This window comes from Staurois parvus, unplaced genomic scaffold (genome assembly GCF_062004578.1).
Source record: "Staurois parvus isolate SC_StPar_1 unplaced genomic scaffold, SC_StPar_1.0 ptg001351l, whole genome shotgun sequence".
In the NCBI taxonomy this organism is placed as follows: Eukaryota; Metazoa; Chordata; class Amphibia; order Anura; family Ranidae; genus Staurois; species Staurois parvus.
Window position 1 is genome coordinate 244,973 of NW_028319147.1, and position 26,188 is coordinate 271,160.

Sequence of the window (26,188 nt, forward strand, 5' to 3'; positions counted from 1 at the left end):
CGCTTCCGGTATAGAGCATCTCCATGGAGACCGGGCAGTGCATTGTGGGGGAGGAGGAGTTCCACACCCAGAACCGTCAGCAGAGACTCCTCCCCTGTCATGTGACCTGTACAGGGTCCAGAGAGCGGGGGAGGGGAGATATCCTCCTATAATAAGAAGAGGCGGGGCTGTGTGAGTATCAGGGGATGATAAACACCCCGTACTGGGGGTACTTCCGGGTATGGGGACCATGTGATCACTCTGCTGGTGGATGATAGGTCCAGCACTGTCACATGGGGGAGCCAGGCCTGTGTAAGCTCCAACAGAGAACAACTTCCCATGGGACGCAGCTGGTCACATGACCGCCACCTCATTTTGCACGGCGCCCCCCCCCCCCAGACAGCATAATGAATTTCACAGACAGGTCACATGCAGCAGAGCTCAGCGCGGGGGAGAAGCAGCACAAGGAGCCAATCAGTTTGATAAGAAACGTGCTGATAGGAGGAGAGAGCAGAGTGACCGAGCGATGAGCTCATTACAGTGCTGCTTCTCCTTTCACTGTCCAATCACCTGCTGGGGGCGGGTTCAGGGTGACCTGGGCTCAGAGGAAGTGGCGTGAATGATGCCATTCGTCAGACTGAGGACATCTAGTGGCAGAAGAAGAGTACTGCTGTTCAGGGTGACCTGGGCTCAGAGGAAGGAGGTTGAATCATGCTGATAGGAGGAGACAGCAGAGTGACCGAGAGATGAGCGCATCCCTGTGCTGCGTCTCCTTTCACTGTCCAATCACAGGCTGGGGGGCGGGTTCAGGGTGACCTGGGCTCAGAGGAAGGAGGTTGAATCATGCTGATAGGAGGAGAGAGCAGAGTGATGGAGAGATGAGCTCATCTTGGGCTCAGAGGAAGTGGCCAGACCTTCCGACCGAGCACAGCCAGGCGACGGGTATCTGTAGAAGGCCATGATGGGGTCACGCTCATAGAGGCAGCCAGGCAACTAGCAGTTTCAGGGATGGGGGAGGGGTCAGTGGATGTATGTCTCTGTAGTGAAGTATATATTATATGTACCCTGCGGGGCCCAGATAGTGCAATCAGCACGCTGAACACAACCTGGGGGGGGGAGGGGGGCTTATCCAGGACACAGTCTGTGTGATGGAGATATCTGCCCCAACCAGGCACTTCCTGATCGCCTCCCTGTCACCTCAACCCAGACCTCTGATTGGCTGACAGCTGACAGGCACGCCCCCCTCCAGTACTCCATCCTCCTTACCATGTGGGTGGAGGTCCCAGTGAGTGCTGGAGAGGATCAGAGAGGGTCAGCTGGTAAGATTACATTGTATCTGATCTCCTCCCGTCGTTACATTGTATCTGATCTCCTCCTTTCGTTACATTGTATCTGATCTCCTCCTTTCGTTACATTGTATCTGATCTCCTCCTTTCGTTACATTGTATCTGATCTCCTCCTTTCGTTACATTGTATCTGATCTCCTCCTTTCGTTACATTGTATCTGATCTCCTCCTGTCGTTACATTGTATCTGATCTCCTCCTGTCGTTACATTGTGTGATCTCCTCCCGTCGTTACATTGTATCTGATCTCCTCCCGTCGTTACATTGTATCTGATCTCCTCCTGTCGTTACATTGTATCTGATCTCCTCCTTTCGTTACATTGTATCTGATCTCCTCCTGTCGTTACATTGTATCTGATCTCCTCCTTTCGTTACATTGTATCTGATCTCCTCCTGTCGTTACATTGTATCTGAACTCCTCCTGTCGTTACATTGTGTGCAATCTCCTCCTGTCGTTACATTGTATCTGATCTCCTCCCGTCGTTACATTGTATCTGATCTCCTCCCGTCGTTACATTGTGTGATCTCCTCCCGTCGTTACATTGTATCTGATCTCCTCCTGTCGTTACATTGTATCTGATCTCCTCCTGTCGTTACATTGTATCTGATCTCCTCCTGTCGTTACATTGTATCTGATCTCCTCCTGTCGTTACATTGTATCTGATCTCCTCCTGTCGTTACATTGTGTCTGATCTCCTCCCGTCGTTACATTGTGTGCGATCTCTTCTAGTGTGTTACAATGTATCATCTGTACTGTGTGGCCGAGGATTGGTTCTATGACTGATAACAGGATGTCTATATTACTGACCCCTCTAGAGATCTGCAGAACATCGCTCCCTCCCCTCCCCCTCCTGACAGATCCCTAGTGATGTATTCTGCAGATTATTCCACCATTGAGATCTGCAGAACATCGCTCCCTCCCCTCCCCCACCTGACAGATCATTATTGATATATTCTGCAGATTATTCCACCATTGAGTTCTGCAGACCATCGCTCCCTCCCCTCCCCTCCCCCTCCTGACAGATCCCTAGTGATGTATTCTGCAGATTATTCCACCATTGAGATCTGCAGACCATCGCTCCCTCCCCTCCCCCACCTGCCAGATCATCATTGATATATTCTGCAGATTATTCCACCACTGACCTCTCTAGAGATCTGCAGAACATCGCTCCCTCCCCTCCCCCTCCTGACAGATCCATATTGATGTATTCTGCAGATTATTCCACCACTGACCTCTCTAGAGATCTGCAGAACATCGCTCCCTCCCCTCCCCCTCCTTACAGATCCCTAGTGATGTATTCTGCAGATTATTCCACCATTGAGTTCTGCAGACCATCGCTCCCTCCCGACAGATGATGTATACTGTAGAGTATTGATCTTGTTGTCTTCTCTCAGCCGGTTGTCAGATGCCGAGGTCGGTGGTAGTCGCTGGGGGCGGCATTAGTGGGCTGACCGCCTGCTACCATCTGGTGAAGGATGCCAAGGTGCCCAAGGTGAGGATCCCGGCCCCGCCCACTCATCGATCATTTCTGTGTCTGATGGGATTCGATCGTACGCTTTGGTCTAATCCCTTACTTTTATTCCCGGTGATGTCATCACTGGGCCTCTGTTCTTCTCTATGCAGTGTGTCGTCACGTATGTTCTGTTGCTTTTCACACAGGTGATTTTGCTGGAGAGCAGCTCCAGGCTCGGCGGATGGATGCGCTCCACGCGGACAGACGATGGCGCTGTGTTTGAGCATGGCCCCCGCGGCATGCGCCCGGCGGGAGTGGTGGGCAAGAACTCCCTGTGTATGGTGAGTCTCTGAGACGCCGGTTGGGAGTTACTGGGAGAGTTTGATACAATCCTGCGGCGGATGACAACTTGCTGACATCCCGGGGCGGAGGACGGCCGGCTGACTTCCCGGGGCGGAGGACGGCCGGCTGACTTCCCGGGGCGGAGGACGGCGCTCTGACTTCCCGGGGCGGAGGACGGCGCTCTGACTTCCCGGGGCGGAGGACGGCCGGCTGACTTCCCGGGGCGGAGGACGGCCGGCTGACTTCCCGGGGCGGAGGACGGCCGGCTGACTTCCCGGGGCGGAGGACGGCCGGCTGACTTCCCGGGGCGGAGGACGGCCGGCTGACTTCCCGGGGCGGAGGGCGGCCGGCTGACTTCCCGGGGCGGAGGGCGGCCGGCTGACTTCCCGGGGCGGAGGGCGGCCGGCTGACTTCCCGGGGCGGAGGGCGGCCGGCTGACTTCCCGGGGCGGAGGGCGGCCGGCTGACTTTCCGGGGCGGAGGGCGGCCGGCTGACTTTCCGGGGCGGAGGGCGGCCGGCTGACTTTCCGGGGCGGAGGGCGGCCGGCTGACTTTCCGGGGCGGAGGGCGGCCGGCTGACTTTCCGGGGCGGAGGGCGGCCGGCTGACTTTCCGGGGCGGAGGGCGGCCGGCTGACTTTCCGGGGCGGAGGGCGGCCGGCTGACTTTCCGGGGCGGAGGGCGGCCGGCTGACTTCCCGGGGCGGAGGACGGCTCTCTGGCTTCCCGGGGCGGAGGACGGCTCTCTGACTTCCCGGGGCGGAGGACGGCCGGCTCTCTGGCTTCCCGGGGCGGAGGACGGCCGCTTGCAGGAAGATCCGCTTGCTGTCTGTATATCCTCCAGCGATGGCTGCCTGGCATTTCTCAGGGCGGGCTCATGATGGTGACAACAGTGGACAGTGTCTGTGTGAAGAAACACCCTCTTGATTTGTCCATTAGAAGCCCATGTAACAGGGTGACAACAGGAGCACAATTGGGGGATGGGCACAGAGCGTTGTCACCCTATAACAGTTTTGTCTCTGTACTGGGGGGGCTCTCTCCCCACAGATACATTGCCCCCCCCCAATGTACAGCGTGTGGTTGTTACAATCTTGTCTTTTGCCGCCACACACACACGTTGGGTGCTCATTAAGGGGTTAAAAAAATAAATCGTGTGATCGTTTGACCGACTTGCACACTTTCCCCTCCTAGGTGTCTGAACTCGGCCTGGAGAGCGATCTGATCCCCATCCCAAGTAGTCACCCCGCTGCCAGGAACCGTTTCCTCTACGTCCACAAGGCTCTGCACAGAATGCCCTCCAGTCTGGGGTGAGAACAGCGAGCAGGCTTTGCTTTTCATAGGTGGGCTTCAGAGTCAGCCGGGGGGTGGGGGGGGGGGGTCAGGCTACTGGGATTTTTTTTTTTGCTATATAAATAAAAAAGTCCAAAAATTTTGAAAAAAAGGTTTTCTTATGAAATTTTGCAAATAAATAATATTTCATCATAAATCTTGGAAAAATGTATTCAGTTATCTTTTTAGTAAAAAAAAATAAATAACATAAATTAGTTTATACTTAAAAATTTATAATTTTTTATTTTATTTTTTTAGATTATTATTGGTTTTTGTTTTTTTACATACTGTCACCCTAGCAGTCCATTGTCACCATGGTGACGCTGTACTACTTGTGGGGGGTGAGGAAGATTTTTTTTTTTTTTTTACTACAGAAATGAAAATGTCCCAACATTTTGAAAAAAAAAAAGTGTTTTTCTTATAAAATTTTGCAAATAATCTTTCTTCATAAATCTTAATAAAAATATATTCATCTATTTTTTTTAGTAAAAAAATAAGTAACCCACATTAGTTTATAACCAAAAATTATAATTTTTCAAAAATGTGTTTTGTTTTTTTTTAATTATTATTTATGGGGGGTTTTTTCTGTGTGTTTTTTGTTGTTTTTTTTTTGTTATTTATGGGGGTTTTTTTTTGTGTGTGTAGTTTTTTTTTAATATTATTATTTATGGGTTTTTTTTTTTTATATTATTATTTATGGGTTTTTTTTTTTATATTATTATTTATGGGGTTTTTTGTGGGTGTTTTTTTTATATTATTATTTATGGGGGTTTTTTTGTGTGTGGTGTTTTTTGTTTTTTTTTTAGTATTATTATTTATGGTGTTTTTTTGTTTTTTTTTAATTATTATTTACGGGGTTTTTTTCTGTGTTTTTTTTGTTATTTATGGGGGGTTTTTTTGTGTGTAGTTTTTTTTTAATATTATTATTTATGGGGTTTTTTTTTTATATTATTTATGGGGTTTTTTGTGGGTGTTTTTTTTATATTATTATTTATGGGGGTTTTTTTGTGTGTGTAGTTTTTTTTTAATATTATTATTTATGGGGTTTTTTTTATATTATTATTTATGGGTTTTTTTGTGGGTTTTTTTTTATATTATTATTTATGGGGGTTTTTTTGTGTGTGGTGTTTTGTTTTTTTTAGTATTTATGGGGGGTTTTTTTGTGGGGTTTGTTTTTTTTATTTTAATATTATTATTTATGGGGGGTTTTTTTTGTGTGGGTTTTTTTTTTTTAATATTATTTATGTTTTTTTTTTTTTTTTAATATTATTATTTATTTTTGTTAATATTTATGGGGTTTGTTTTTGTGTGGGTTTTTTTTTTTAAATATTATTATTTTTTTATGGGTTTTTTTTTTTTGTTGTTTTTTTTTTTTTTTTAGGTTTTTTTTATACTGTCACCCTAGCAGTAGTGTCACCATGGTGACACTGTACTACTTGTGGGGGGTGATGAAGATTTTTTTTTTCTTTTTTCACACTGATTGCTTTTACACCCATAAAGGCTGTAACATCAATAATTTCTCCTTCTCTCTGGTTGCATTCATGCAGCCATTGAGAAATACTGTGTGAGCTGTGATTGGTCACAGCTGGTCACATGGTACAGGGCTGTTGTGAAGGGCCCTGTACCATGTGATCTCTGTGATCATTCACAGATTTCACACGTAGTAAGCAATGATGTCCGTAGTGACATCTTGCTTACTACTCTTCATGTGATCACTGATTGGCCAATCGGTGATCACATGATCGGGACCTCACACGTACAACGATCGGTGACACAGCGGGCACCGGATCGCCAACAGATATTCGGAGGGATTGGGTCGATTTTATGAAGTGCATGGGATAGGGCATTGCTACACAACGTGTCACATTTTGTAGACGTGTATCAGGGTGACAACACAGGAGCAGGACTGGGAGACATGGACAGGGAGTTGTCACCCTATGACAGGAAGTGCCTGAACAAGGATCTACGTAGCAGGATAAATGTTTTTTTTTTTTTTTTCTGAAAGCTGCAGGTCCATCAACAGCGAGGACAGGGGGGACTGATGATGGAGCAAAGCAGGTCAGACCACTGCAGGGAGTATCGGGGGGTCTGTGCAGAGACACAACAGTTATGGGGGTGACGGGGGGAGGGGGCAGAGATACGAGATGTATGGGGGTGGGATCAGAGGCTCTACAATCCACCGAATTCTAGAATTGTCAGATTTTTAAGGGGCGACCCTCTAATAGGAGGCGACTTGACCGGCCTGGAAACCAACAGAGCGCTTTCTTCTCTGTCCTTACAGGGGGGTCCTCCGTACCATCCCCCCCTTCTCCAGACCATTGTTCCTGTGTGGCCTGCAGGACCTGACCGCTCCCCGCGGGTCCCGGGAGGACGAGAGCGTCCATGATTTCTTCACAAGACGCTTCGGGAAAGAGGTACGAAATGGAGACTCTCCTCTCCTGAAATACTCTGCGCTGCTGGAGGACTCCGCCCCTTCCTCTATAACTCCTCCCCTGAAATACTCTGCACTGCTGGAGGACTCCGCCCCTTCCTCTATAACTCCTCCCCTGAAATACTCTGCACTGCTGGAGGACTCCTCTCCTTCCTCTATAACTCTCCTCTCCTGAAATACTCTGCACTGCTGGAGGACTCCGCTCCTTCCTCTATAACTCTCCTCTCCTGAAATACTCTGCGCTGCTGGAGGACTCCGCTCCTTCCTCTATAACTCTCCTCTCCTGAAATACTCTGCACTGCTGGAGGACTCCGCTCCTTCCTCTATAACTCTCCTCTCCTGAAATACTCTGCGCTGCTGGAGGACTCCTCTCCTTCCTCTATAACTCCTCTCCTGAAATACTCTGCACTGCTGGAGGACTCCGCCCCTTCCTCTATAACTCTCCTCTCCTGAAATACTCTGCACTGCTGGAGGACTCCTCTCCTTCCTCTATAACTCCTCTCCTGAAATACTCTGCACTGCTGGAGGACTCCGCCCCTTCCTCTATAACTCTCCTCTCCTGAAATACTCTGCACTGCTGGAGGACTCCTCTCCTTCCTCTATAACTCCTCTCCTGAAATACTCTGCAATGCTGGAGAACTCCTCTCCTTCCTCTATAACTCCTCTCCTGAAATACTCTGCACTGCTGGAGGACTCCGCCCCTTCCTCTATAACTCCTCTCCTGGAGGACTCCGCCCCTTCCTCTATAACTCCTCTCCTGGAGGACTCCGCCCCTTCCTCTATAACTCCTCTCCTGGAGGACTCCGCCCCTTCCTCTATAACTCCTCTCCTGGAGGACTCCGCCCCTTCCTCTATAACTCCTCTCCTGGAGGACTCCGCCCCTTCCTCTATAACTCCTCTCCTGGAGGACTCCGCCCCTTCCTGTATAGCTCTCCTCTCCTGTGACTGTTGCACCTTCTCTCTGCTCTCTCCTGCAGTTGGCGGACATCGTGGTGGACAGTCTGTGTCGGGGGGTATTTGCCGGGGACTGTCGGAGGCTCAGCCTGCGCTCCTGCTTTCCCTTCCTGCATGATGCTGAAGCTCGGAAGAGATCGGTCATCCTGGGTATGGCGACAGGCGGAGGTAGGTCCCTCCCCCCTGCTTGGCCCTATCACCACAGTATATATCTCAGAGGGGGCGTGTCATTCACAGTGTCATTTGCAACCTGTCAATCACAGCCATGTGATGGGTAGATTGGTTCCCGGCCGTGACAACCCCGCCCCGTCAGAAGGGATCCCCGTCCTACACCTCCATATGCAGGGCAGAGCAGGGAAGTGGCAGCACGTGGCTACCCCTCCTCCACACTAGTCCACCATCCTCCTCTCGTGTCCCTTCCACGTATGAGACATGCTGGTGACACGGGGGGTGCTTACTAATACTGTAAGGGGCAGTAGTATAATAGAGGCACTATGATTGGGGGTCACTGACCACCAATGTAAGAGGGGATTTTACTGGGGCCCCCTACTGACCACCATTAAGAGGGGGTTTTACTGGGGACCCCCACTGACCACCAATGTAAGAGGGGATGTTATTGGGGCCCCCCACTGACCACCAATGTAAGAGGGGATGTTACTGGGGTCCCCACTGACCACCAATGTAAGAGGGGATGTTACTGGGGTCCCCACTGACCACCAATGTAAGAGGGGATGTTACTGGGGTCCCCACTGACCACCAATGTAAGAGGGGATGTTACTGGGGCCCCCACTGACCACCAATGTAAGAGGGGATGTTACTGGGGTCCCCACTGACCACCAATGTAAGAGGGGATGTTACTGGGGCCCCCACTGACCACCAATGTAAGAGGGGATGTTACTGGGGCCCCCACTGACCACCAATGTAAGAGGGGATGTTACTGGGGTCCCCACTGACCACCAATGTAAGAGGGGATGTTACTGGGGCCCCCACTGACCACCAATGTAAGAGGGGATGTTACTGGGCCCCCCACTGACCACCAATGTAAGAGGGGATTTTACTGGGGCCCCCCACTGACCACCATTAAGAGGGGGTTTTACTGGGGACCCCCACTGACCACCAATGTAAGAGGGGATGTTATTGGGGCTCCCCACTGACCACCAATGTAAGAGGGGATGTTACTGGGGCCCCCCACTGACCACCAATGTAAGAGGGGATGTTATTGGGGCTCCCCACTGACCACCAATGTAAGAGGGGATGTTACTGGGGACCCCCACTGACCACCAATGTAAGAGGGGATGTTACTGGGGCCCCCACTGACCACCAATGTAAGAGGGGTTGTTACTGGGGCCCCCCACTGACCACCAATGTAAGAGGGGATGTTACTGGGGCCCCCCACTGAGCACCAATGTAAGAGGGGATGTTACTGGGGACCCCCACTGACCACCAATGTAAGAGGGGATGTTACTGGGGCCCCCACTGACCACCAATGTAAGAGGGGGTGTTACTGGGGCCCCCACTGACTACCAATGTAAGAGGGGATGTTATTGGGGACCCCCACTGACCACCTATGTAAGCGGGGATGTTACTGGGGTCCCCACTGACCACCAATGTAAGAGGGGATGTTACTGGGGCCCCCACTGACCACCAATGTAAGAGGGGATGTTACTGGGCCCCCCACTGACCACCAATGTAAGAGGGGATTTTACTGGGGCCCCCCACTGACCACCATTAAGAGGGGGTTTTACTGGGGACCCCCACTGACCACCAATGTAAGAGGGGATGTTATTGGGGCTCCCCACTGACCACCAATGTAAGAGGGGATGTTACTGGGGCCCCCCACTGACCACCAATGTAAGAGGGGATGTTATTGGGGCTCCCCACTGACCACCAATGTAAGAGGGGATGTTACTGGGGACCCCCACTGACCACCAATGTAAGAGGGGATGTTACTGGGGCCCCCACTGACCACCAATGTAAGAGGGGTTGTTACTGGGGCCCCCCACTGACCACCAATGTAAGAGGGGATGTTACTGGGGCCCCCCACTGAGCACCAATGTAAGAGGGGATGTTACTGGGGACCCCCACTGACCACCAATGTAAGAGGGGATGTTACTGGGGCCCCCACTGACCACCAATGTAAGAGGGGGTGTTACTGGGGCCCCCACTGACTACCAATGTAAGAGGGGATGTTATTGGGGACCCCCACTGACCACCTATGTAAGCGGGGATGTTACTGGGGACCCCCACTGACTACCAATGTAAGAGGGGATGTTACTGGGGACCCCCACCGACCACCTATGTAAGAGGGGATGTTACTGGGGACCCCCACTGACCACCTATGTAAGAGGGGATGTTACTGGGGACCCCCACTGACCACCAATGTAAGAGGGGATGTTACTGGGGCCCCCACTGACCACCAATGTAAGAGGGGGTGTTACTGGGGACCCCCACTGACCACCAATGTAAGAGGGGATGTTACTGGGGACCCCCACTGACCACCATTAAGAGGGAATGTTACTTGGGACCCCACTGACCACCAATGTAAGAGGAGATGTTACTGGGGCCCCCCACTGACCACCAATGGAAGAGGGGATGTTATTGGGGTCCCCACTGACCACCAATGTAAGAGGGGATGTTACTGGGGCCCCCCACTGACCACCATTAAGAGGGGGTGTTACTGGGGACCCCACTGACTACCAATGTAAGAGGGGATGTTACTGGGGTCCCCACTGACCACCATTAAGAGGGAATGTTACTTGGGACCCCACTGACCACCAATGTAAGAGGAGATGTTACTGGGGCCCCCCACTGACCACCAATGGAAGAGGGGATGTTATTGGGGTCCCCACTGACCACCAATGTAAGAGGTAATGTTACTGGGGCCCCCCACTGACCACCAATGTAAGAGGGGATGTTATTGGGGTCCCCACTGACCACCAATGTAAGAGGGGATGTTACTGGGGCCCCCCACTGACCACCAATGTAAGAGGGGATGTTATTGGGGTCCCCACTGACCACCAATGTAAGACGAGATGTTATGGGGGCTCCCCACTGACCCCCAATGTAAGAAAAGCATTACTTGAAGGGCACACTCACAACCAATGGATGATTTATGTTATTGTCCAATCATCACTAACCAAACCAAACTTTAATTTGGCCACACCCCCTGTGGAATGTTCCTCCCCCAGGGATCCATGGCTTCTTCTGTGTTTTAGCTCTCCACCTCTCCAGGGTTGCTGTACTAATTCCCCAGCTGTGTCTTTTTGCAGCAGAGAAAACCCCGGAACTGGATTCACCTCTCATCCAGAAGGCCAAGAAGGAGCGTTGGAGCCAGTGGTCGCTGCGCGGGGGGATGCAGACGCTGTCTGATGCACTGGAGGATTACATCAAGCAGAGGGGGGTAGAGATACACAAGGACACCCCCATGGAGGCCATGGAGAGGACCCCCAACAACAGCTGGAAGGTGCCTGCCAGGGGTGGGCGGAACAAACTCAAAATTCAGCTTCCACCGAAACGGGTTATTTTTTTCTCGTTGGAGCGGGTGGGAGGAGTTATAGCCCCAAGGGGGTGACCTTTAGTTTCCTATGTGCCTAGTGTCCATTTCTCCTGTAGGTGGCAGTATAACCTGAGGGTGGTTATTATCAGCAAGCTGGGTCCAATCATAAATTTCCCCTCCTCCCAGGACAAATCCACCCCCCACCGAAATCCCTCCTCCCAGGACAAATCCGCCCCCCGCCGAAATACCTCCTCCCTTCACCAATCCGACCCCTGCCGAGATCCCTCCTCCCAGGACAAATCCGCCCCCTGCCGAGATCCCTCCTCCCAGGACAAATCCGCCCCCTGCCGAAATACCTCCTCCCTTCACCAATCCGCACCCTGCCGAAATCCCTGCTCCCAGCACAAATCCGCCCCCCGCCGGAATCCCTCCCAGCACAAATCCGCCCCCCGCCGGAATCCCTCCCAGCACAAATCCGCCCCCCGCCGAAATCCCTCCTCCCAGGACAAATCCGCCCCCTTCCAAAATCCCTCCTCCCAGGACAAATCCACCCCCTGTCGAACTACCTCCTCCCTTCACCAATTCGCCCCCTTCCGAAATCCCTCCTCCCAGCACAAATCCGCCCCCTGCCGAAATCCCTCCTCCCAGGACAAATCTGCCCCTGGCCGAGATCCCTCCTCCCAGGGCTATCCTCCCCCTGCCGAAATCCCTCCTCCCAGAACAAATCCTCCCCCTGCCAAAATCCCTCCTCCCAGGACAAATCCGCCCCCTTCTGAAATCCCTCCTCCCGGGACAAATCCTCCCCCTGCCTAAATCCCTCCTTCCAGCACAAATCCGCCCCCTGCCAAAATCCCGCCTCCCAGGAAAAACTGCCACCTGCTGAAATTCCTCCTCCCAGGACAAATCCGCCTTCCCCATCCCAGCTCAAATAATTTCTCTACCTGTATCCCCCCCCCCCCCCCCCTGCACAAATCTAAAAAAAAAAATCACTCTTACAGCACAAATCTTTTGCCCCTTAAATTTCCTCTCTGAGTACACCCCCCCCCCCCACTTCAAATTCCCTCCATCCTCCTCCTCATCCCAATCATCCCTGCTAGCACAACCCCCCGGAAAAATTTCCCCTCCTAGTGCAAAATCCCCCCCCCACCACCACACACTATATCACCTCTTCTAGCACAGATCCCCCCTCATTCACCATGTCTAGCACACTCCTTCTCCTTACTGTCCCCCCAATTTCCTCCTCCCAACACAAATCCCTCCACCCCCTCATTTCCTCACGGTGAGCCCCTCCCCCACACGTACACATCACCTCACATGATACCACAGTGCCCAGGGCAGCCGCCCCTCCTGCCCACCCCCTTGTCCCGGCCCTACCTATGACCGTGCTGTTTAATGGCTCTTTAAACACATCGCTTCTTGAAAATGCAGAATAGGAATCTTCCGTGTCACATGTGAGAGCGGAATAACCAGAGCCACGTTTGTCTCCACAGATCAAAGTTCCGAATGGCAGCGTCACAGCCGATCACGTGTTCAGCGCGCTCCCAGCCGCAGGTAAGGTGTGCCAGGAGCGCCTCAACTCTACAACCGGCCCAGACTGAGGGGAAGGCCGGAGGTCCCATGTTAAAAACCCGGAATAGTTGTCTTCACAGCTCCTGTGACAGGTCCTCTTTAGATATGGTTTCATACAGTTCCCCCATAGACTGCTCCAGCTGCCATTTCTACAATGGTCATGTGACATGACGCCCGAACCACCATTTTTTTTTTTTTTCTTCAGCTCTGAGCAGACTGCTAGACCCAATCGCCAAACCCATGTCGGACACCTTGCGTCAGCTGAGCGCGGCCAATGTCGCAGTGGTGAACTTGGAGTACGATGGAGAGGTTTTACCCGTATCGGTGAGTGTTTGCTTCTCCGCTCGCGGCCTTCGGACGCAAAAAGTCGGTGAATAGCGCCACTCCAGGCAGACTGATGCACCGACCGAGAGCGCGGCTCTCCGGAATCCGTCTCTCCCCACCAGGCATGCAATCATACAGACTACAGGGGGTGTATATATGTATGTGTGTGTATATACAGTGGGGATGGAAAGTTTGGGCACCCCAGCTAAAAATGTGTATTAATGTGTAGAGATGAGCGAATTATTCAAAAATTCGATTCGGCTGATTCGCCGAATTTGCGGAAGAAATTCGATTCGATGTGAATTTATTCGCTGCGAATTTAACTTATTAAAAGGGTTTCTAGGCTTCAGAGAGACTTTATATTAGTGCAGAACACTGTACCTTTAATTTAAATGCCCTTGGAGTCTGCTGGGGAAGAGAAATCATACTGTCAGTCAGTATGACATGCAGATGAGTGCCATCGATCTTAGAATCACCGCACACTTCACTCATTTGGGCAGTCACGGGGCACGACGAAGGAGAAGAAGAAGAAGAAGAATGAAAAGAAGAAGAAGAATGAAAAGAAGAAGAAGAAGAATGAAAGAAGAAGAAGAATGAGAAGAAGAAGAAGAATGAAAAGAAGAAGAAGAAGAATGAAAAGAAGAAGAATGAAAAGAATGAAAAGAAGAATGAGAAGAAGAAGAATGAAAAGAGTGAAAAGAAGAATGAAAAGAATGAAAAGAAGAAGAAGAATGAAAAGAATGAAAAGAAGAAGAATGAAAAGAAGAATGAGAAGAAGAAGAATGAAAAGAGTGAAAAGAAGAATGAGAAGAAGAAGAATGAAAAGAGTGAAAAGAAGAATGAAAAGAAGAATGAAAAGAATGAAAAGAAGAAGAATGAAAAGAAGAATGAAAAGAAGAAGAAGAATGAAAAGAAGAAGAATGAAAAGAATGAAAAGAAGAATGAGAAGAAGAATGAAAAGAAGAAGAAGAAGAAGAATGATGAGAAGAAGAAGAAGAAGAATGATGAGGAGAAGAAGAAGAAGAATGAAAAGAAGAAGAAGAATGAAAAGAAGAAGAATGAAAAGAAGAAGAAGAAGAATGAAAAGAAGAAGAATGATGAGAAGAAGAAGAATGAAAAGAAGAAGAATGAAAAGAAGAATGAAAAGAAGAAGAAGAATGAAAAGAAGAATGAAAAGAAGAAGAAGAATGAAAAGAAGAATGAAAAGAAGAAGAAGAATGAAAAGAAGAAGAATTCCAGTACAGCAAAAAGTGTATCTGCAGAGAGCTCCGCTATTTCTGACAGTTCCTTCACATTTACAGCGGTTGAAACATTGTATCTATTTATTTCCGAATAAAAACATCTGTATCCTAAATGGAAACTAATAGATACAATGTTTCAACCGCTGTAAATGTGAAGGAACTGTCAGAAATAGCGGAGCTCTCTGCAGGGACACTTTTTGCCGGCTGTAGAAGGGATGAAAATCGGCCGATCGGGAAAAATTCGATTCGCGCATCCGAAGTTTGCTAATATTCGGTGCGAACCGAATTTTTCCTAATATTCGAAACGAATTCCACTTCGCCAAGTTCGATTCGCTCATCTCTATTAATGTGCATAAAGAAGCCAAGGAAAGATGGAAAAATCTCCAAAAGGCATCAAATTACAGATTAGACATTCTTATAATATGTCAACAAAAGTTAGATTTTATTTCCATCATTTACACTTTCAAAATAACAGAAAACAAAAAAATGGCGTCTGCAAAAGTTTGGGCACCCTGCAGAGTTAATATCTTGTACTGCCCCCTTTGGCAAGTATCACAGCTTGTAAACGCTTTTTGTAGCCAGCCGAGAGTCTTTCAATTCTTGTTTGAGGTATCTTTGCCCATTCTTCCTTACAAAAGTCTTCCAGTTCTTTGAGATTTCTGGGCTGTCTGTCACGCACGGCTCTTTTAAGGTCTATCCATAGATTTTCAATGATGTTGAGGTCAGGAGATTGTGAAGGCCATGGCAAAACCTTCAGTTTACGCCTCTTGATGTAATCCCCCGTGGATTTCGAGGTGTGTTTAGGATCATTATCCATTTGTAGAAGCCATCCTCTCTTTAACTTCAGCTTTTTCACAGATGGCATCAAGTTACCATCCAAAATTTGCTGAAATTTTATTGAATCCATTTTTCCTTCTACTCGTGAGATGTTCCCTGTGCCACTGGCTGCAACACAACCCCAAAGCATGATTGATCCAACCCCATGCTTCACAGTTGGACAGAGGTTCTTTTCATTAAATTCTGTGCCCCTTCTTCTCCAAACGTACCTTTGCTCATTCCAGCCAAAAAGTTCAATTTTAACCTCATCGGTCCACAGAACTTGTTTCCAAAATGCATCAGGCTTGTCTATGTGTTCATTTGCAAAGTTCAAACGATGATTTTTGTGGTGAGGACGTAGAAGAGGTTTTCTTCTGATGACTCTTCCATGAAGACCATATTTGTACAAGTATCTCTTTATAGTGGAATAGTGACCACAACTCCAGTGTCTGCCAGATCTTTCTGGAGGGATCGTGAAGTCAAACGTGGGTTTTGAATTGTTTTTCTCACAATCCTGCGAGCTGTTCTGTCTGATATTTTTCTTGGTCTTCCAGATCTTGCTTTAACTTCCACTGTTCCTGATGACTGCCATTTCTTAATTACATTCCGAACAGAGGATATTGACATCTGAAAACGCTTTGCTATCTTCTTATAGCCTTCTCCAGCTTTCTGAGCGTCAACTATTTTCAGTTTCAGTTTTCTAGACAACTGCTTAGAAGAACCCATGGTGCTGATTGTTGGGGCAAGGTCAGATGAGTCTGGGCATTTAAAACCTTTGAGATTGACATCACCTGGTCTTCCCAGACGATGATTGAGAACAATCCATGACACTGGCAGGTCTCAGCTTTGCAAAGGGGGCAGTGCATGCTATAAATTCTGCAGGGAGCCCAAACTTTTGCAGACGCCATTTTTTTGTTTTCTGTTATTTTGAAAGTGTAAATGATGGAAATAAAATCTAACTTTTGTTGACATATTATAAGAATGTCTAATCTGTAATTTGATGCCTTTTGGAGATTTTTCCATCTTTCCTTGGCTTCTTTATGCACATTAATGCAAATTTTTAGCTGGGGTGCCTAATCTTTTGATCCCCACTGTATATGTATGTGTATATATATGTATATACAGTTGGCACATGGCAAATAATCTCCTAGCAGGTGTAGTAGAGTAATAGAAATCCAACAGACCTAACAGTCATGACATGCATGCTGCTGATTCTGTGTCATTGAATCACTCATTGAAAGGGGCGTGTTCAAAATAATAGCAGTGTGGAGTTCTATTAGTGAGGTCATTCATTCTTTGATAAACAGGTGGCAATTATTGCCCTTATTTAAGGAAGGAAGGCAGCAAATGTTGTACATGCTGGTTACAGTGCATTTCTCTCTGAAATTCTGAGGAAAATGGGTCGTTCCAGACATTGTTCAGAAGAACAGCGTACCTTGATTAAAAAGTTGATTGGAGGGGGGAAAACATATAAAGAAGTGCAGAAAATGATCGGCTGCTCAGCTAAAATGATGGCAAATGCTTTAAAATGGCAACCAAAACCTGAAAGACGAGGAAGAAAGAGAAAAACTACCATTGGAATGGATAGAAGAATAGCCAACATGGCGCGGACTCAGCCAACAATCAGCTCCAGGAAGATGAAAGAAGGTGTGACGTTCCCTGTGAGGACTCAGCCAACAATCAGCTCCAGGAAGATGAAAGAAGGTGTGACGTTCCCTGTGAGGACTCAGCCAACAATCAGCTCCAGGAAGATGAAAGAAGGTGTGACGTTCCCTGTGAGGACTGTTACAATTAGAAGACGCCTATGTGAAGCCAAGCTATCTGCAAGAAGCCCCCGCAAAGTCCCACTGTTGGGAAAAAGACGTGTACTGAAGAGGTTACAATCTGCCAAAGAGCACATTGACCGGCCTAAAGAGAAATGGGGGAACATTTTGTGGACTGATGGAAGTAAGATTGTTCTTTTTGGGTCTAGTGGGCGGAGACAGTTTGTCAGACGACCCCCAAACACTGAATTCAAGCCACAGTACACTGTGAAGACCGTGAAGCATGGTGGTGCAAGCATCATGATATGGGGATGTTTCTCATACTACGGTGTTGGGCCTATTTATCGCATACCAGGGATCAGGGATCAGTTTGAATCCATCAGAATACTTGAAGAGGTCATGCTGCCTTATGCTGAAGAGGAAATGCCCTTGAAATGGGTGTTCCAACAAGACAACGACCCCAAACACACCAGTAAACGGGCAACATCTTGGTTCCAGACCAACAAGATGGACGTTAGGGAGTGGCCAGCCCAAGCCCTGGATCTTAATCCAATAAAAAACTTGTGGGGTGACATCAAAAATGCCGTTTCTGAGGCAAAACCAAGAAATAGAGAAGAACTGTGGAATGTGGTCCAATCATCCTGGGCTGGAATACCTGATCACAGGGGCCAGAAGTTGGGGGACTCCATGCAACACAGATGTACAGCAGTTCTCAGAAACAGTGCGACTACAACCAAATATTCATGAAGTCATTCAAAGGAAAGCAAAATCTTCAAACATTTCTCAGTTTATATAGTGAATGTTGGAGTTTGTAAAGAAGAATACAAACACGGCCATTTTTTTGAACCGTCTAATATTCACTTTTCTTCCATTTTTTTAGAGGAACAACACAAATTGATGTATTTTTCTTCATGATTTGATTTGGAATAGAATGTGTCGTGTTCCCAATGCATTTGTGTGGATGGAAAGAAAAGGATTAGAAGGATTTTCAGCTTTATTCACCTTTTTCAGCACACAGATATTATTGTGAACACAACTGTATATTGTGTGTGTATATATTATTATTATTATTATTATACAGTATTTATAAAGCGCCGATAGTTCGCTCAGCACTGTACATTACAAAGGGGGACAGAACATGTGACAGAACAATAACAATACAATGCAAAACATGAGGGGATCGAGGGCCCTGCTCTTTCCAGTTTACAATCTAGGAGGGAGGGGATGGTGGTACAGGAGGAGATAGCTGTGGGGGATGGAGTGGTAGGAAGAGTGGAGGAGATCAGCAAGTTAGCAGGGGGTGGGGTAGGCTTCCCTGAAGAGATGGGTTTTCAGGGTGCGCCTAAAGGAGAGGAGAGTAGGTGATAATCTGATGGGTTGGGGCAGGGAGTTCCAGAGGATGGGTGACACCCTGGAGAAGTCCGGGCGGGCATGGGAGGAGGAGACCAGGGAACTAGAGAGAAGGAGGTCTTGTGAGGAGCGGAGTGTGCGTGTTGGGTGGTACTTGGATATTAGGTCAGTGATGTAGTTTGGGGCAGTATGGTGGACGGCTTTGTACGTCAGTGTTAGGATTGTGAATTTGATCCGTTGCGCAATTGGAAGCCAGTGGAGGGATTGGCAGAGGGGGGTGGAGCCAGTGGAGGGATTGGCAGAGGGGCGTGGCGGAGATGGAGCGGTTGGTAAGGTGAATGAGTCTGGCAGCTGTATTCAGGATGGACTGAAGCGGGGATAGCCAGCGGCGAGGCAGGCCAGTGAGGAGGGAGTTGCAGTAGTCGAGTCGTGATATGATGAGGGAGTGGATGAGCTGTTTAGTGGTTTCTGGGGTTAGGAACGCGCAGATTTTGGCGATGTTGCGGAGGCGGAGTCTGCATGTTGCGGAGGCAGAGTCTGCATGTTGCGGAGGTGGAGTCTGCATGAGTTTGTTAAAGATTGGACTTGGGGCTGGAAGGATAGGTTGGAGTCCAGAATGACACCCAGTACTCTGGCCTGCGGGGCGGGTTTGATGGTGGCGTTGCTGGATGTGATGGAGAAGTCAATGGGGGGTGGTGTCCGGGCTGGGGGGGGAAGAGAAGAAACTCGGTTTTGGAGAGGTTCAGTTTAAGGAAGTGGAGCGACATCCAGTCTGATATGTCGCTCAGTAGGTGTGTGATTCGGGCGGAGACCGAGGGGGTGAGGTGGGGGGTTGAGAGATAGATTTGTGTGTCGTCGGCATAGAGGTGGTAATTGAAGCCGTGAGAGTGTATGAGTTGGCCAAGGGAGGAGGTGTAGATGGAGAAGAGAAGGGGCCCGAGGATGGAGCCTTGAGGGACCCCAACAGAGAGGGGGAGTGAGGGGGAGGTGGTAGCATTATAGGTAACGCTGAAGGAGTGTTGTGACAGGAAGGATGAGAGCCAGGAGAGGGCGGAGTCTCTGAGTCCGAGGGAGTGTAGTTTTTTGAGGAGGAGGGGGTGGTGGACTGTGTTGAAGGCCGCAGAGAGGTCGAGGAGTAGGAGCACTGAATAGTGGCCATTAGCTTTGGCGGTTAGCAGGTCGTTGGTGAGGTGAGTAAGGCAGTTTCGGTGGAGTGTAGGGGACGGAAGCCGGACTGTAGGGGATCGAGGAGGTTGTCGTTGAGGTGAGAGCATAGGCGGGTGTAGACGAGGCGCTCGAGGAGTTTGGATGTAAATGGGAGCAGGGAGATGGGTCTGAGGTTGTTCCGGTCATTGGGGTCCAGGGAGCGCTTTTTAAGTATGGGGGTGATGTGTGCATGTTTCAGAGGGGAGGGGAAAGTGCCTGAGGAGAGGGAGAGATTAAAGATGTGGGTGAGGGAGCGTAGGATGGAGGGGGAGGGAGGTCGTAGGAGTTGAGGGGATAGGGGCGAGGAGGCAGGTGGTGAGGCATCAGAGAGGATCTTGGAGACTTCCTCGATGGTAGTAAGGTCAAAGTACACGTGTGTGTGTGTGTGTGTGTATATATATATATATATATATATATATATATATATATAATGTGTGTGTGTGTATATATATATAAAATGCAGACATCACAAACATTGGCACAATCAGGACAAAAATTCCCGTATTTTCTCTAGTATGTGCGGTTCCTATATCGTCGGCGCCCCTAGTGGCCGTAATGCATTTTTTTCCAGGAATACCTCAATCAGGGAAAAAAATGTATTGTGGCCACTAGATGGCGCTGACGATATAGGAACCGCACATACTAGAGAAAATACGGGAATTTTCATCCTAATATCGGGTGCCGGGATAAGTTTTGTGCTGTGAATAAATAATAATAATTTTTGTGACAATATAAGCGAGCCATTGCAGTTGTGTGCCGTTGTCCGCTCTGCTCTCAGGTTTCTTTTCTCCTCTCCCCCGCAGGGTTTCGGTCATCTCATCCCATCCTTCGAGGACGCCGCCTTGCTGGGAATAGTTTACGATTCACTCACATATCCAGAACACAACCGAAAAGGATCGGCGTCTACCAGACTAACGGTAACATGACCTGACTCGGGCCGGGTATGTTACCACCCCCCCCCCTTTCCATTCAATGATGAGGAGGTGACGCCCATCTTTGTGTTCCCCTTAGGTGATGCTGGGCGGGGCCTGGTTTGAGAGCAGCCTGGGGGACCCAGAATCTGTCCGTCCAGAGACGATTTTGAGTCTGGCGACTGCGGCGGCGGCATCTCACCTCGGAGTGAAGGGAAAGCCCAGCCGAGCCATCGTCAGCATCAACAAGGTAGCGGAGGAGTGGGAGTCAGGGGGGGGGGGGCCTCTTTATTAGATGCTAATGATCAGAGAAATACAGAATTTTGTAACTTTCCTTCTAAAAAATGCTAGTTCCCTGGCTGACCTACTGATCCTCTGGCTTTAGTGCCTTCTGAGCCACAAGATCCAGAATTGCAAGATATTTTGATATTTGCATAACTCCTCCCACTGTTTGCATCAGGGCTTGAGAGGAGTACTGTGATATTTTTAGGAAGCTATGTACAGCACCCTGCCAGCCCCTCCCACCAGCCATGATCTGCCTGCATTATGTAGAAAAGCACAGAGACCCAGTGATGTCATCACTGGGTATAAAATAATGCATGTAATGGAAAGGCTTTATTTAATAATTGAATTAGCATGTTGATGAGGGGGGGCCGGGAAAGGCAAATAAACTTCGATTATTATTATGATGATTATTCAGATACTATATGATTATAAAGATTTGGTTGTTTTTTTATCAACATGCATGAATTATTAATAATTTTTTTTATAGCAATGGTATCATAGGCCTTAATTGTTCTTTTCCCTGGCATATAAAAACCTGTCAGAGGGTCTAACACTGGTCTGAGAGCGCTGATGATTTTAGTTCTGGGTAGCACTGTTAGCACTCATTAAAGAATATCATCTGATTCTTTTGGCAGAGCTGTATTCCTCAGTACACGCTGGGACACTGGAAGCACATCGGTAAGAATATATCTGGCTTTGGGTGCCTGGTAGGGGTAGGGGTAGGGGTAGGGGTGGGGGTGGGGGGGGGAGTATGTACACTCTAGTGGTAGTTACCAGTTGTGGACACTAGAGGGAGCGTGTACAGTCTAGTGGTAGTTACCAGTTGTGGACACTAGAGGGAGCATATACACTCTCTAGGGGTAATTACCGGTTGCAGACACTAGAGGGAGCACGTACACTCTCTAGGGGTAATTACCAGTTGGGGACACTAGAGGGAGCACGTACAGTCTAGGGGTAATTACCAGTTGGGGACACTAGAGGGAGCACGTACAGTCTAGGGGTAATTACCAGTTGGGGACACTAGAGGGAGCACGTACAGTCTAGGGGTAATTACCAGTTGGGGACACTAGAGGGAGCACGTACAGTCTAGGGGTAATTACCAGTTGGGGACACTAGAGGGAGCACGTACAGTCTAGGGGTAATTACCAGTTGGGGACACTAGAGGGAGCATGTACACTGTCTAGGGGTAATTACCAGTTGGGGACACTAGAGGGAGCATGTACACTGTCTAGGGGTAATTACCGGTTGGGGACACTAGAGGGAGCATGTACACTCTCTAGGGGTAATTACCGGTTGGGGACACTAGAGGGAGCATGTACACTCTCTAGGGGTAATTACCGGTTGGGGACACTAGAGGGAGCATGTACACTCTCTAGGGGTAATTACCGGTTGCGGACACTAGAGGGAGCATGTACAGTCTAGGGGTAATTACCGGTTGCGGACACTAGAGGGAGCATGTACACTCTCTAGGGGTAATAACCGGTTGCGGACACTAGAGGGAGCATGTACTCTCTAGGGGTAATTACCAGTTGGGGACACTAGAGGGAGCATGTACACTCTCTAGGGGTAATTACCGGTTGCAGACACTAGAGGGAGCATGTAAACTCTCTAGTGGTAATTACCGGTTGCGGACACTAGAGGGAGCATGTACACTCTAGGAGGTAGCTAGCAGTTATGGCCACTAGAGGGAGTTACGTACACTCTAGGGGTAATTACCAGTTGTGGACACTAGAGGGAGAATGTACAATCGGGGTGGGGGGTGTAATGCCCTAGCCGCAGATGATTGGCCTGCAGCGATGTGATCAGATCCTAGTCTGCGCTCATCACTGCTGCACAACGTGTCGGCTTAGCCGCTTGTAGCCTCCAGCAGGGGGCGCCTGTGACAGGACAGCAATTAGAAGGCATGGACAGAGCGTTGTCACCCCATACCTGGAAGGATCGTCATGGCAGGATCACCAAGTATTACTGCAGATTGTAGCAATGTGGATGGACGGAGTTTTCTCTGTAATCTTCTCCTCTCTTCCCTCCAGAGAACCTTTTCTCCTACGTTGAGCAGCACGCCCTTCCTCTCAGTCTCATCGGAGCCGCGTATCGGGGCGTTTCGGTCAACGATTGCATCTTCAACGCCAAAAAGTCTGTCCAAGGCGTGACAGGATGCTAGCAGAGGCGGCGTGTCCTGGATGAGGGGCCCATCACCCTCCCTCCCCCAAACCCGAGTCTGGGCTGTACTGCTCAACCGGAGACCCTTCACACCCAAGGTTACCATGCCAACCGTTGTTCTTGGCGACTGAATGTTATGTAGCATTGCCTGTCTCGGGTCGTCCAGCGGACAGACAACAACCTACCTGGGCCACCTACCAGTAGTCATGCTCCATTGGTAACGGATACAATTGAAAGCATCCTTTATCTCCAGTCCGGAAGGGAGCTGGGGGGGTTCTGGCTGCGGCTTTTGGTGGACTGTTGCTTGCATCAAGCAGCATTCGGAGGAAGATCTGCGCTCAATCTTCTGGAATTGGAGCTGAGGGGGGCGGTATGGGCTGTGCATGAACATACAAGGACTACCAATAGAAAAAGAAACCCCTGAAATATTAGAAGGAAATAATTGGGTTGGGTTCCTTAGTTGAGTTGGGTTCCATTGGTTGAGTTGGGTTCCTTGGTTGGGTTGGGTTCCATTGGTTGGGTTAGGTTTGCTTGGTTGGCTTGGGTTCCATTGGTTGGGTTGGGTTTGCTTGGGTTCCTTGGTTGAGTTGGGTTGGGTTCCTTAGGGCCCCAGTTCTCAGGTTTGCACAGGAGATCCCAAGCGGTTCCTGATGTTATCAAAGAATTCCTAAAATACAAAATTCACTATTAAAAAGGTAACTACATAAAGCCACCTACCTGCGTTCTCTTTGTGTTTTTCCATCATCTTCACCATCTGCGTTGGGTGTCTAAATATGACAATGCAGTCCAATGAGCCCCCGTGTGTGCCTAGTCATTCGCACCCCACGCCGATTACACGTGAGAACCCCAGCGAGGTTCCTGAGGATGAGTGGCAAGAAAGCAACGGAGCCCTGAAAACGCAGGCCGTCTGCATCGGGGCCGATCGCTCCATGAGCAATTGCATGCGATTGGCCGCAAGAGCCAACACCCTCCCCATGCTTTCAAAAGGGAGATGCCACCTGCAGCTAATGGCCGGGAACGGGTTCATGCATGTCCTCGGTGTTGGGCTCATTCGTCGGTGTGAAGGTTTCAAATTCCAAATGCTCCGCCTCTAAAAGTCCAGAATTTGAGTTAAAAAATCTTTGTTTTTGGGGTTAAAGTTTCTCTTCTTCAGGGCTGGAGACTGAAATTGGACCGGACTACTCAACTGAGACACGAGTCTGCAGATGGACCTATTAGTATGAAGGGGTCCACGCAGCTGATATCGTCTGGGCTAAATTTCAGTCCTCCGATTCTTTGCAGCCCTGATGAAGGGAGACTTTTACAACCTCCTGAAACACGGTGGCCCTTTTCCTTTGTAAAAGAAACCCAAATCAGAGCTGTTAGGATAGGAGAGGCATTTCTATTCTTGTAGGTTCTCCGGAGCACTCCTCGGAGCCGCTCCATGACTCCAATACAAACATCTACGAGCTTTTATACACCAAGTGCTCCTTGCTTTGCCTGGACGTTTACTAAATACACCCCAATGCTCCTCGGGACGTTTACTAAATACACCCCAGTGCTCCCCGGGACGTTTACTAAATACACCCCAGTGCTCCCAAGGACATTTACTAAATACACCCCAGTGCTCCCAAGGACATTTACTAAATACACCCCAGTGCATCTCCTCCCTTAAAAAAAAAAAAATTTGGAGCAAAAAAGCCTGACAGGGGTCCTCTCACTTTCTCCTCAGGACACTTACTAAAAATACACACTAGTGCTCCTTGGGACGTTTACTAAATACACCCCAGTGCTCCCCGGGACATTTACTAAATAAATACACCCCAGTGCTCCCTGGGACGTTTACTAAATACACCCCAGTGCATCTCCTCACTTTAAAAAAATAAATAAATTAGGAGCAAAAAAATCTGGACAGGAGTTGTCTCACCTTTCTCCTCAGGACATTTGCTAAATACACCCCAGTGCTCCCCAGGACGCTTACTAAATACATCCCAGTGAGTCTCCACTTGGAAAAAAAGAAATTGGAGCAAAAAAGCCTGACAGGGGTCCTCACACCTTTCTCTTCAGGACATCTACTAAATACACCCCAGTGCTCCTCAGGATGTTCACTAAATACACCCCAGTGCTCCTCAGGATGTTCACTAAATACACCCCAGTGCTCCTCAGGATATTTACTAAATACACCCCAGTGCTCCTTAGGATGTTCACTAAATACACCCCAGTGCTCCTCAGGATGTTCACTAAATACACCCCAGTGCTCCCCAGAACGCTTACTAAATACACCCCAGTGCTCCTCAGGATGCTTACTAAATACACCCCAGTGCTCCTCAGGATATTTACTAAATACACCCCAGTGCTCCTCAGGATGTTCACTAAATACACCCCAGTGCTCCTCAGGATGTTCACTAAATACACCCCAGTGCTCCTCAGGATATTCACTAAATACACCCCAGTGCTCCTCAGGATATTTACTAAATACACCCCAGTGCTCCTCAGGATATTTACTAAATACACCCCAGTGCTCCCAAGGACATTTACTAAATACACCCCAGTGCATCTCCTCCCTTAAAAAAAAAAAAATTTGGAGCAAAAAAGCCTGACAGGGGTCCTCTCACTTTCTCCTCAGGACACTTACTAAAAATACACACTAGTGCTCCTTGGGACGTTTACTAAATACACCCCAGTGCTCCCCGGGACATTTACTAAATAAATACACCCCAGTTCTCCCTGGGACGTTTACTAAATACACCCCAGTGCATCTCCTCACTTTAAAAAAATAAATAAATTAGGAGCAAAAAAATCTGGACAGGAGTTGTCTCACCTTTCTCCTCAGGACATTTGCTAAATACACCCCAGTGCTCCCCAGGACGCTTACTAAATACATCCCAGTGAGTCTCCACTTGGAAAAAAAGAAATTGGAGCAAAAAAGCCTGACGGGTCCTCACACCTTTCTCTTCAGGACATTTACTAAATACACCCCAGTGCTCCTCAGGATGTTCACTAAATACACCCCAGTGCTCCCCAGAACGCTTACTAAATACACCCCAGTGAGTCTCCACCTAGAAAAAAAGAAATTGGAGCAAAAAAGCCTGACAGGGGTCCTCACACCTTTCTCTTCAGGACATTTACTAAATACACCCCAGTGCTCCTCAGGATGTTCACTAAATACACCCCAGTGCTCCTCAGGATATTTACTAAATACACCCCAGTGCTCCTTAGGATGTTCACTAAATACACCCCAGTGCTCCTCAGGATGTTC

General features: G+C 48.8%; 1 protein-coding gene across 2 annotated transcripts; it reads left to right on the plus strand.

Moving 5' to 3' along the window:
- The first annotated feature begins 31 nt into the window (after positions 1-31).
- PPOX (protoporphyrinogen oxidase) lies at positions 32-23,662 on the plus strand. Of its 2 annotated transcripts, none has more exons than XM_089661567.1 (13): positions 32-171; positions 2,719-2,816; positions 2,984-3,118; positions 4,307-4,422; positions 6,726-6,858; positions 7,853-7,997; positions 11,099-11,292; positions 12,816-12,876; positions 13,100-13,218; positions 20,398-20,511; positions 20,606-20,755; positions 21,426-21,468; positions 22,821-23,662. In XM_089661567.1, the coding sequence occupies exons 2-13, from the start codon at positions 2,730-2,732 to the stop codon at positions 22,949-22,951; spliced, it is 1,428 nt and encodes a 475-aa protein (XP_089517693.1). In that variant the 5' UTR covers positions 32-171; positions 2,719-2,729; the 3' UTR covers positions 22,952-23,662. The 2 variants fall into 2 exon arrangements, with proteins under 2 accessions (XP_089517693.1, XP_089517692.1); XM_089661566.1 differs by lacking the exon at positions 32-171 and adding an exon at positions 1,247-1,298.
- Positions 23,663-26,188: the final 2,526 nt, after the last annotated feature.